A 12,295-nucleotide genomic window follows, 5' to 3' on the forward strand; every position below is an offset into this window, starting at 1 on the left:
AATATAACTAAGCAGGATTTGACCCAAGCTGGTACACATGTACCTTGGCCAGCAGTCCTGATACCACGCTCCATACTTCTAAGATTAAAATGGATGAAGTCTCCATGCCCATTCTTTTTTTGCTTCTTTGTTATCCTAAAATCTACTGTGATTACAGGCAGCAGGTAGACATCCTAAGAATTAAGCATCACTTAAGCATCAGGTCATTAAAACTCTTCCAAATCAGAACAGTGTAATTTATGTTAAAAGGCTATTAAAGATCAACACTGATATATTTATGGAGAGATCCAGTGAGGTCCAAATGATGCCCTGTACTGTCTCTTGCAATACTGGTTTTGTTAAGCGGCTCAGGAAACACGGCTGCTACAACACAGACCATCCAGCCATGGAGCTATGCCAACAGCCCTTTTGTTGGCTATGTCTATAATGGATTTGGGAGAATAAAGTAAACATTGAAAACATCTATTAGATAATGTATCAAGAGCCGAAAAGCAAAACTGCACAGAGATTTGTCTGCAGAGCTAAAAAAAATCGGACAGCTTTAGATGAGTTTCTTGAAAAGCCTGGAGAGACAGTCCTAAAATGAGCAGCTCTGCCGGCGCAGCAAAGCACTTTAGTTAGTCTGGGAGTCCCTGAATCAAATGTAAGAATAAATTAGACCAACTGTAAATTGAAATCTTTGTGAAAAGTCATATTCAAGTTTTGAACTCAAACTCATTAACTGCTTAAATACTGGTTACCCACTTTATTGACTTATAAAGGCAAAAGTGGTGTTTTTAATTAGTCTAAAACCACATGGGAATATTCAACAAAAACTATTGGAATTGTTACTCACGATTTTTTTTTTTTTTTTAACCGTTCGCTAGCACTTAAAAATCTATCCAACAAACAAACAATATGCTATGCTTTTATCCTGTGTGAGAGGGATCTTTCTACCAGATATTGTCCCTCACGGCTATTGTTAATGATGAAAGGCAGAGCTCAGCCTTTCGAAGAATTGCTGCATACTTGGGAGTGCTCCAGATGCACGGTCCCAGGCCAACTTCTTAGAAGGCTTCTTGCCATCTAGCTCTTACCTCAGCTGAATCCACCATGCAGCCTGCTTCCAGACTCTGCAAGAATTATTCACCTTCCAGCTCCTTTCATTTCTCGCAGCCTGGGACAGCCCCATTCAGCAGGGACCGAATGGAGAGTCACACTGGGTCAAAAATATTACATAAGTCTCAAAAACTACTGTTTAGAAAAATACTGAGAAATGTGTTGACTTGTGAAACCACCAGGTAAAATCTAGCTACCATGACTCTGACAACCTGACTACAAATACTTTTGAGACTATACTTTTTGAAATTCCAAGTACATTCAGCAGGTTTGAGAACTGTTGTTTTGTTCTGTTTTATCAGAACCTCAGAATTTTCTATTTTTCTTCTGTCAAAACTCAAAATGATAAAGAACACAGAAAGGAAAAATTCAGGGCACAATAAAGTTATCTGGACATTACTAGCCCTCTGCAAATGTTTAGCTCTGGAACTATTTTTTATCTGATCTATGACAATCTCCACATGCCACAAAACTAACAACAACTTGAAAAGCCTCCCTCAAAGAGGGTAGAGCAATACAGGTACTAGCATTCAAGTTTGACTGGGACAGCAGATAAAAAGCACACTCTGCTGAATTTTCATTAATAATCGTTTCATTAGTAATCCAAGTTGCCTAACTCTGGAAGCCCAACTTCTATTTGTCACACCCTGTAGTCCCTAAAATAGTATTAACATAGGCTGAAAGCCGGTTCACTTTTACCTACATAATAGCTAACAAGATGCACACCCTGCCAATATCCCACTGAAACTTCACAAAACCAGATAGATGCAAAATTTTAATGCTCTAGACTTCACTACTCTATGGCACACTGAACTTACCTACCTAACTCTCCAAGATCCACTTCCTTTTAACAAAAAAAATAACAGCAGGAATTGGCAAAACAGAATATTTTTAAGAACATCTAAATAGAACCACTTTGCCTGGAAGAATGTAAAAACAAAAATGAATGAATGAGGTAAAACTGTTTTCTTTTTACTTGACTGATCTGCACAGACTGATGGCCTGGCCGCTTCAGCACCGATGCGGCAGATCTGGAAGTCGTTTTTGCTCCTCCAGAACAGGAACAGGTCCAACGGAAGCTCTTCGCGTGGCTCAGGAAATTTTATTCAGCTTATCCTCCTTCAAGCAGTCTAAGCTCACACCATCGAGTCGGCAGGAATTCTGCATGTAGTACTGGATAGTTCGGAAATCAGAATAACCCCCATGGATCAGATCACTGTGAACTGGGCCAAAGGGGATCACTTCTTATTACTGTCTAATTCTCTTTAAACAAAAGAACTGGAAGATGTCTTGACTGCATAGTAGTTGAGACAGTCTTTTTAAATCAATTACAGTGCAAACAGATTCCTGCTTTAATCTCCTACCCACACAGTCTATACTAAGTGCACGTCCAGTGGGAATACAATATGAATTTAACACAACTTCCTTTAAAAATATTAAAGTTTTCCCTTGAATACAGTAATTACCTACTCAAAAACTCTTAAAAGGTATTCACGGATTTTGTCTTTGAGAAGTTATTATATAGTCAAGTTGGCATTATACATGTAAAGATTATTTTATACAAATATGTCACCGACTTAACTACTTACACTGACTGAAGCATCCCCACACTGTATTTCCTCAGAGGCCTTCAAGAGCAATGTAGGTCTTGTGGGTAATGCACTGGGCTGAGGACCTTGTTCCAGCTCATGGCTCTGATGAGTTTCAGCTTACTTTAGGCACGTTACTACTGCCTTCCACACTTGTAATAATATGACACCACAGTTCCATCAGGGAGCTCAGCCATGCCCATTACACTGCCCCAATTAGAACGGACTAGGCCGGACTTTCTCATTACTAGAGCACTATTTAGGAAGAAATCTATTTTGTTCTTGCGGGAACTTGAAATTGCTTCACTGAAGCTGAATCACTGATGCTGAAGTACCAGAAACTGAGTCAAAAACGTGTGTTTTATTGAACAAGTGGCGGGGCGGAAGGTAGGCCCAGCAGCAGTGGGTCAGCCCAGACCCAGCCAGCAGCGCCCACCTCCAACGCGCTCATACAGCCACTGTCCTGGGCAGACATGCAGGTATTTTCTTGGCTCTCAGCCTCCAGCTCCCATCATTGACGTGACTTCCTGAACTGTTTGTGGGTTATATGCCATCTCATCTTCAAAATGCAGCCACAGCTTGTTCCCTCGCACAGTATGTGTGATCTCTCTGATCGTGCCCCCTTCAGCTGCAGGGGAGAAAAAAAAAAAATCTCCTTTTAAAGCTTCTTTACTGCTTTTAGGCTGTGTTTGACTACAGCCATAAGCCATTATGCCACAGAACAGTCATTTTCACACTCCATAAAATCTAAGGTAACAATTTTGGCATCCAGGCTGATGAGCCAGCAAGTTGCTGGTAAGCGGTGCTTCACTTATCCCACTAACCTCACCATCAATTAGCAAATAACATCTGCCCCCAAGGAGCAGCCCTGAGAGCTCTCACTTCGCAAGGGCCCGCTGCAGCGAGGGAGGGCCTGTGAAATGAAGCCCCGAGGAGGAGGCCGAGGCTCCGCGGGCCGTGGGGCGGCCACCTCGCAGGAGCCCCGGCCGGCCGGGCCAGGCCCTGCGCTCCCGCCGCTTGCCTGCAGAGCCCAGGCAGCTCTTCTGCAGGCAGGACAATTCTTTTGAAGTCTCCTTTTCTGGGGGTGCTGAGGGAAATGTTTACGGCAACTAAAGTTAGGCGGCCCTCCAGAGCCTCTCTCTGTGTGGGAAATAGTGAAATGCTTCTAAAATTAACTTTTTTTTTTACCCTAACCCCCCCCACCGCAGGAGTATCATTTCATTATGCAGAAACAGTGCCTTGATCTTTCTGTGTTGCTGTCCTGCTTTGTGTTTCAAGCTAAAGGGTGGTAACAAGAACATCTGACACATTATATTTCACATCAGTAAACACGCTGCAAGACAAAAAAAAGTTTGAAACAATACCAAGGTTAGGGAATAACCAAAGAACACCTCTTGCTTCCTTTCTTCTCCATGAAACATTGCTGGGGTCTAATTTGCAAGAGGAACAGACAAAAGGCACTCAGACATAGCAATGGGCTTTGCCCTTCATATCATGATAGGTATCTACACAGAAAGATCTTGCCTCACACCTACCTCTACAGAATGAGGAGGAAGTTGGGCTTCACATATGCTTTTAGACAGCTGGATGAAAGGTTTTAAAGCCTCATATGAAAACATGATGCCTCCTCCTAGTGGGTTCTCTTCTTGTGACCATGTTTTATGTAGAGAAATTGCTCTATATAGCTGATCAAAACCAAAACATGTAGGTACTATATATACTTAGTCCGAGTTCAACAAGTCAAACCCATGCAGCCAGATTGCCAAGCACTATGGAGCTGTTAGTGTGCCACATCAGCAAGATAAAGCTTTTGATCCTGCCCATGAATACTGCAGCAAACCTGTGCATTAAGTTATAAGCTCAGACTTCGTAGCCAGAGGAGCATTTGCCATGAAGAGTTCAGGTAAGAGAACCACAGCTAACATCTTGTTTTTCCTTTCAATGCTTGTGTCTTACCTTTATTAAAGGTGTTACAGAACAATAGCCACAGCATGCCAGTCTGCTAGCAGAGAGGGATTAACAGAGGTAGAGAATAAAAGAGGATATAAGCAACTTGTTTACAAATAGTTACGTTGTTCTCTATTCATATTTTTTGTTGGAACAGTGATGCTGCTTTGAGAACAGTGAGAGAAACTGCCTCTGGAGAATATCAAAACCACATTTCTTCTGCAAGTGATTCCAAGCTTTTGCTTCACAAACTCTTAAACTGTTTGGAAAATTAAGATATCATTGTCACCCCAGGAACTTTCTTCCTTTTGGATAGCTGTCCACATAGGGTTTCCGTAGCTTATGGAGAAAAATCAGGAGATCTTTTACCAAACACTAGTAAACTTTCTTTTTCACAGTAGCATTGGAAAAATAAAATCTGTAACTTGCTCAAATGCACCAAATTATGCAATCTGAACAATCTACAGCCATATATTTGATTCTTTGAACACACTCTAGTTTCCAGTTTACAGCAGAACCAGTCCAAAAAAGACAGAAGCTCATTTACTTGGCTTCAGAGGACTTTACACACTCGTTGAGGCAAATGTTACTAGGTCTGCACTTTAGAGATACAGAGTGAAGAAGTTTTACTCGTCCATCATACCTTTTATTTTCTAATATCAGTATGTGATCATCTTTAAGGAAGTTGAGGGATAAGAATTGAGGAACATACCAGCTGCACTTTACAGATTAACAGCCACAAAAATAGAAAGCCACTATACAATCTCTGGGTTTCACAAAACTAGTTTTCATTTGTAACACTTGACATGATTAACTGCAACAAGTGAACAAGCTACACCTGTAAAGTGCTATTTGTGTTAGAAGTGGCTAAAAAGCACAACTACAACAGATTTGGGTACTGGGTGGTTAGATTGTCGATATCCGCCAAATCTTTCATTTCAGGCTCTGTGTTTTTTGATGAAATTGATGAGCCCATTTGTTGAGCTGTCATGAGATGTCACTGGAGCATCTGACTCCAGTTCAGGCTCAATTTTCTTGGCAAGTTGTTTTCCAAGTTCAACTCTGCATTTATAAAAGCAGGACAAGAAAGAAGAAAAACAACATTAGTGCTAATAACTTAGAGTATTTACTAAAATCCATTGACATTAAAAATAGCTGCCAGTAAAAAGTCACTTGACAGTGAACACTATGATGAATGTTCTTCCCTTTACAAATTACTAAGCTGGCATTATTCAACTCTGTGCCATTCATGAACAACTGGAGTTCTCACAGCTGCTTAGCTGAACAGAGAGCTCTCAAATTACAGCATGTCTAAAGAGAGAAAGTTTTCTTTTAAAAGAAGTTAAGCAGAGTCATTTCCCCTTCAGTACTCAATTGTGTTTCATAGCTTGCCCCAATGCAGAGTGCATTCAGCTCACTACTGCTCACTGTTGAACGTGACATCACTCAGAACACTGATTTGTAGCACCAAGACTATGAATAACAGCAGAGTTGCGAGTCAGGAAGCCTTCCCCAACACCACAGCACGCTACCCAGGCATTACAGCCACAGACAGGATAAGAACCCAGGATATTCCAACAGCTGCAAGAAACCAGGCTGGTTCGACAGCATTCCCACATTCCACGGTTAGTTTTGGATGCCATTCTAGATTTTGACGTGTTGCAGTAAAAGCTGTACTTGCTCCTACCCCACTCCTGATTTCAGAGTTTACGGCAGACATCAGTTTTTATTAGACAGTCTTTCATTATCAGTTTCTACTACAATATTTTAAAGAACTTGCTATGGTAGCATAGCTCTAAGACAACATATACAAAGACTTATCTTCAGCCTTTAAGAGAGCTTAGTTTAAACTGCTCTCCTAGGCCTGTAAAGCAAACTTGCTCTTCAAAATAACCCCATACAACATAGGCAGGTTTCACCTAAAAAATCTTACTCATTTCTCAGTCCCTTTCTCTTGCCTAAGTCTTCATATAGTATGTTGCACAGTTAATACTACTACAGATTTTAAAAAATCTCATTAGCTTCTGATTAAGTCTCCCATTTTTAAAGGTAACAAAATTACTAACTCCTCATAAAGCTGCTGTTCTCCACATGGAGTTCTATCATTAACCTTGGTCACAGGTGCAGCCTTCCATTAGACATAGGGCTCCTATATACGAAGGCACCTGCCAAGAATGTTCTTCTATCTCCAGTACAGGAAAACTAAGAGGTGGTCAATCTTCTGCTTAACAGATGCCATGCAAGCTGCCTACTAAATGTTTCTAGAGGTAAAATTATTCTTATTTCCTTTCCATAAGGGAAATTATTTTCCCTTTCTAAATCTCAGTGAAAGTATTCAGTCTGCTCAACTATTTTGTTCATTATTACTGCCTCTTTTTTGCATTTATAGTATTTTTTTAATCAAACTAAACAAAGGTCCACAGCTAAAGTTGTAGCTATGAAGTCATTATGCACAGCCAAACAAGGATCCATGATGATTTATCCCCAGAAAATCTGTTTTCATTTAAAACTATCCTAAGATCATTTGCTTTAACACTTATTTTTCTCATTGTATTTTTTTGAAGTCACAACTGATTAAGGAATACCACTGTCAATAAGTATACAAGAAACAGATCAAGGAGACTTACCCCCACTGGTCATAACTGTTAATATCCCAGACAATTCCTTGAACAAATATCTTGTGCTCATACATGGCTATAAGCAGGAAAAGAAATTTATCATTAAGTTTATCAGAAAGTCTTAATAAACATTGACAGATGAGAGATCTGTTTACTCACCAATGAGAGCTCCCAGCGTGAATGGATTGAGTTTTGTAAACACGATGGAATTGGTTGGTCGATTTCCCTCAAAGACCTTGCAAAACAAGAGTTGTTATCTAGTATGTTGCAAAACTCACATCAGAAACTTGCAGTTTATATCTTCCTTACAGCCCACATTATTTGTATTAGCAACAAATACAAAATCCTGAAAGCTTGAAAGGCTAACAACTTCAACCATAAAATTGTATTGTTTTCATGTGTTATTACAAACACAATGGCTAAATGTTATCTCCAACCCCCACTAGTGGCTACTGCAGGCTATAGGAAGAAGTAAAATCCAAGTCAGTCACACAACCTTCGTGGCTGCCAAGCCAGTAGAACCCGACAGCCACCGGAGGGCACTGCCCCACCAGCCAACTCCAGCGAGCAGTCCAACACACACTCCTCACCACCAGTGCCAAAGCCCTATTACCTTATGGGGAAGAAGCTTCTCCAGAGTATCCCCACTCAGTCCTGATGCTTGAAGTTCCTTACGAGCTTCATCAGCAGTCTTGCCTTTCATCAAGGCCTCAGTCTGAGCAAGGAAGTTGGCCAAAAGAATCTAGCAGGTAGAAACAAAAACATCAACTCGAGCTGTTTCATTAGCTGGAATAGCGATACACAGTGCTTGAATCTAGACCAAGACCTGCTCTAGAGTTACAACTCTTTAACACTGTGGCAGTAAAATGTCCAGTGCTTTTAAACTGTTTAATGCTCACTACTGCTTTTTACCTCAGAGTGCCAGGAGACTTGATTACTATTTTAATAGCACGTGTATCCAAAGACAATCAGGACTGTTTTGCAGAGTCCTTCCCCTGCTGAAGCAGGCAGCAAGCCTCCCAGGTGGAACAAAGGAGCCAGGACTTTACATACCCCTTTCACCCAGTATAGTCTATACTTTCATCCCATACTACACCATGTGCCTGGAAAGCCAGGCGCAAAGATTAGTGAAAGGTAACCAACTACAATGTAATTATTCTGTATAAAGCAAAATCCCTACAGCATGCCATATACTGATCCCTAGCAATACAGCAGAAGTTTAGTTTCCTATTTCCTGCCCAATGTCACCTTGCAAGTTCATACATGATTTGTCCTGCCAGTTACATTAGAAGATAAACTCTTACTATATCTACAGTCCAACTAAACCTTTTCTCACTTTCTTTTGCAAAGTCATCTTCTAAAGCTTTCACCTGTACTTAGTGTTACTTGACAAAAAATTACTATTAAACAATTTAAATAGCACTTGTAATCTGAAATCATGACAACATTGAAATGCAGTGAGGAATCATGCTTTTTCTGAATTATGCAGTAAGTAGTAGACCTGGACTAGTTTGCACCTATGGAACTTAAAAACTGCTATACACAGTTCACTGAAAATCCTTAGTTGGATTATACATTAACCTAAAAATATCAGACTGATTAAAAAATATCTATGTGTATACAACGCTATCAACCTTGACATGCTAGTATACTCACTAAATTTTGTCCTAGATTTTAGGACTTGCAACAGCATCTCTGAGGAAGTTTTCATCAGCTCTGAGAATCTGCTTCTTTCTACTGTGCAAGAATTACATTCCTTACAATTCCTACAAAGAATTTTCTCTCCAAATACTTAATTGCTCTACTCTTTCTAGCTTCGGTAGGCCAACAGGCCACATAATTGATCTGCCTCTATAACCGGGGCTGCAATTTCTTCAAGAACAAAAATACCACTGTATTACATACATACAATATATAATTTCGTTATTTTCAAACCTATTGTGAATGTTCACAGAGTGTATGGGTATAGTTTCAAAGAGACATTTAGAAATCTTGCACACCACAGTTCTGAATAAGCTTCAATATCTTACCAGCCACAAGAAAATATGGGTGCCCTGACACATAACTTATTACCTTGTGATGCAAGCCATTTCTGACTGGATGCTGGGTCTGGACTGGGATCAGGAAGTCACAGGGAATCATGCGAGTTCCTATTAAAAAAGCCATGTTAATAACCCTGCAACAGGAAAGCCTTTAGAGCCCAACCTCTAAGCTAGTCTCAATTCTGCAGAGTCTCTTGCAGCTTTGAAACCATTCATAATTTAATTCCAAAACAAGGTATAGAATAGTTTCAGTCTACCTTGATGAATGAGCTGGTAAAAAGCATGCTGCCCATTGGTGCCAGGCTCCCCCCACACAATCGGGCCGGTATTGTAGTCCACACGAGAGCCTTTCCTGGTAATGTATTTGCCATTAGATTCCATATCACCCTAAAAGAAGGGAAGGGCAGTATCACCTTTCTTGCAGAACCACACAATATCAACAGAAGTTTCCATAAATACTTCAAGTGCTATAAGTGTTACCCTTTTATATGAATTTCGTAAGTGTCAGGAATATAGCTGCTCAATTTACAGACACCAAGATAATGGAGGTCCGAGGAAAAAAAACTCTAAATCAACTGAGCAAATAAACTGGTATCAGTCTTGGCACCAGCCTCTTTAGGCCCTTGATTACATGAGTTGAAGTGATTGCAATTGTAACCTAGAAACATACATTCAGGTTCTAGAACCAGGACAGAAGCCTATCTACATATTTGCTTTTGAAATCTTTACCCTCAGCCTTACCTGCTGGAAGTAGGCAGCAAAGCGGTGCATGTATTGGTCATAGGGCAGAAGGGCATGAGTTTCACATCCATAGCAGTTTATATACCAGACCCCTAGCATGGCCAACAGAACAGGCACGTTCTTCTCCAGGGGGGCTGTGCGGAAGTGATTATCCTATGTGACACGAAGGAAAATAATTACATTTCTGATAGGGCAGTTGTCAACCCTCCCAACTCTTAAATTGTTTTTGTTGTTTGGATCCAGGAAGAGCATCCCAAGCACAGTCATTTTAGAAACACTGAAGACTGAGCTGAACTTTAGAAACCAACCTGCCTTCAGTTATCTTCCTAACAATGCTGTTGAGGAACAAATGTGAAACAGACGTCCACTCACCATCCAGTGGGCTCCTGCAAGCAGGCTCTCAAAGTTGTCAAAACCTAACAATGGAAAGAGTCCATTTCTATTTACTATTAAAACTCAAACTTCATTTTTCTTGTAGAAAAAAAAAGTAAAACAGTTGAGATGCCTTGTAGGCAGCAAGGCTCCCAACTACTAATTTAGTTCAAAGTTGCACTTTGACTTCTGAAATTTGCATCCCATAAAACAGATACCTTTAGTTAGGATTAAAGCCTGGACTTCAGAGCAAGTCCAACTTCATGAAACATACTTTAAAAACCTTTGACTAAAACCCCCATTCAAGCAGAATGAGCAACTGGAAGGAAAACAGAGGCTTTAAAACCAGGCTCTCTATTAAATGCTACATAGTTTTCAGCAAGCCTGAACACTTAACCGCTTCACAGCCACAGTGGGAAAAACACCCTCAAAAAACCAGGACATGGATAGTACAGCAGGCATCTCTGTGCTGGTCTGAGGAAAACACAACTGTCATAAGGTCTTCTCAAAGAAAAAGGTCCATCCCCCCCTTCCCTGTTCTCTTAACAATTCACCTGATTTTTCTTTGCTCTATAATTAGGGTGTTTAAATCACCATTAATTTTCACTGAGTAGTTTAACTAATACCATCCTTTCCTGCAAAGCCAGAAATCCTGATTCTTTTATGGAAAAATTGAGGTGAAGTGTTTGGCAATCAATGCAGCAGTTCTACCTATGATCAGAAGCCAGCTTTGGAAGATGAAGCATATAAGAGCAAGAAATGCAGATAGACTGGCATGTCAGCAGTTAACACCAAATCTGTCTGACAGCAGAGATGAACAGTTCATTGCAGACAAAACAGTAAGTCCCTGACTGGTTTATTTTGCTGTTCACATTAAGTCTTTCTACACATGACAGCTCCTATTCATATCATTCCAAGAACATAAACCCCAATATTTTTCTTTTAACTTCAGTCCAAAGGAATTCTAGCTTTATTTAGAAAAACAAATTACGGTTTCAGACTTTAGATATCTGAAAGAAGTGATGAGGGGACAAATGCAAGACTGCTGCTCACCAGGAAACAGCAGTTGTTACAGCCCTTGGACGTGCCCTGTGTACTCTCCACCTGCATTTGAGATCTGCATCAGAAATGCCAATGCTACCCTGCAACAATACAAGTAGGCAGGGATAAATTTAGAGTCTGTTTGCTCCACAATCAACTGCAGATAGAATGAGCATTCCTAGGCCCTATAGCCTAGAAGAACAAATACTGGGGACAAAATGAAGTAGTGGGAGAAAGAGATAGTTGATAGTGGTAAACAGAGCTGGTATGCGGAACTGGAGATAGAGGTTTTTGATATTTAGTGTGTATGTACTCACAGAAATTAAATACCCTGCTTTTAAATAGTTTAGGAATGTCAGTTGCAAGGTCTAATTTTCAACACTGACATGGCTTTACATAAATCAGGCACTTCTGGCTATGCAAGTGACTAAAGAAATGGAATTTGACTATATTTACCTATTATGGGTAACTTCCAAAACTGCTTTTACAGTACTAAAATATCAACATTTCCATCCCTTTAAAGATTGTATTTTAGCACAAACATCTAAGCACTCAGAGCAGGTTGTGGTAAAATAATATTTGCCCCCAAGATGATCCACAATCCACTGTTGTTAATCCACTCCATAGTTATACTCCTGAAGCAAACAGATTAATTCTCGGCATTGTTACCTCATAGGAATACCTACCAATATGCAGGGCGATGGAGAGACCAATGGCAGACCAGAGAGAGTAGCGACCACCAACCCACTGAAAACAAGAGGTTGGTTTAGAGATAAGTGCAGGGCTTTTAAATTCAAACCGTTAGGAAATAGCAGGATACACTTAGACTACTTTCAGCAAAAACAAT

General features: G+C 40.3%; 1 protein-coding gene across 2 annotated transcripts in view; it reads right to left on the reverse strand.

Moving 5' to 3' along the window:
• Positions 1-5,258: 5,258 nt before the first annotated feature.
• Positions 5,259-12,295, reverse strand: part of GPI (glucose-6-phosphate isomerase) — a 43,904-nt gene continuing 36,867 nt past the window's right edge. For both annotated transcript variants that reach the window (XM_065641110.1, XM_065641108.1), the window contains 9 exons: positions 12,135-12,195; positions 10,408-10,451; positions 10,036-10,188; positions 9,552-9,681; positions 9,326-9,402; positions 7,866-7,994; positions 7,412-7,487; positions 7,262-7,328; positions 5,259-5,696 (listed from right to left, as the gene is read on the reverse strand). In XM_065641110.1, the coding sequence (XP_065497182.1) occupies positions 5,573-5,696; positions 7,262-7,328; positions 7,412-7,487; positions 7,866-7,994; positions 9,326-9,402; positions 9,552-9,681; positions 10,036-10,188; positions 10,408-10,451; positions 12,135-12,195 (861 nt within the window). In that variant the 3' untranslated portion in view covers positions 5,259-5,572. The remainder of the gene's footprint in view (positions 5,697-7,261; positions 7,329-7,411; positions 7,488-7,865; positions 7,995-9,325; positions 9,403-9,551; positions 9,682-10,035; positions 10,189-10,407; positions 10,452-12,134; positions 12,196-12,295) is intronic.

The sequence above is a fragment of the Caloenas nicobarica genome, chromosome 9 (genome assembly GCF_036013445.1).
Source record: "Caloenas nicobarica isolate bCalNic1 chromosome 9, bCalNic1.hap1, whole genome shotgun sequence".
Lineage (NCBI taxonomy): Eukaryota > Metazoa > Chordata > Aves > Columbiformes > Columbidae > Caloenas > Caloenas nicobarica.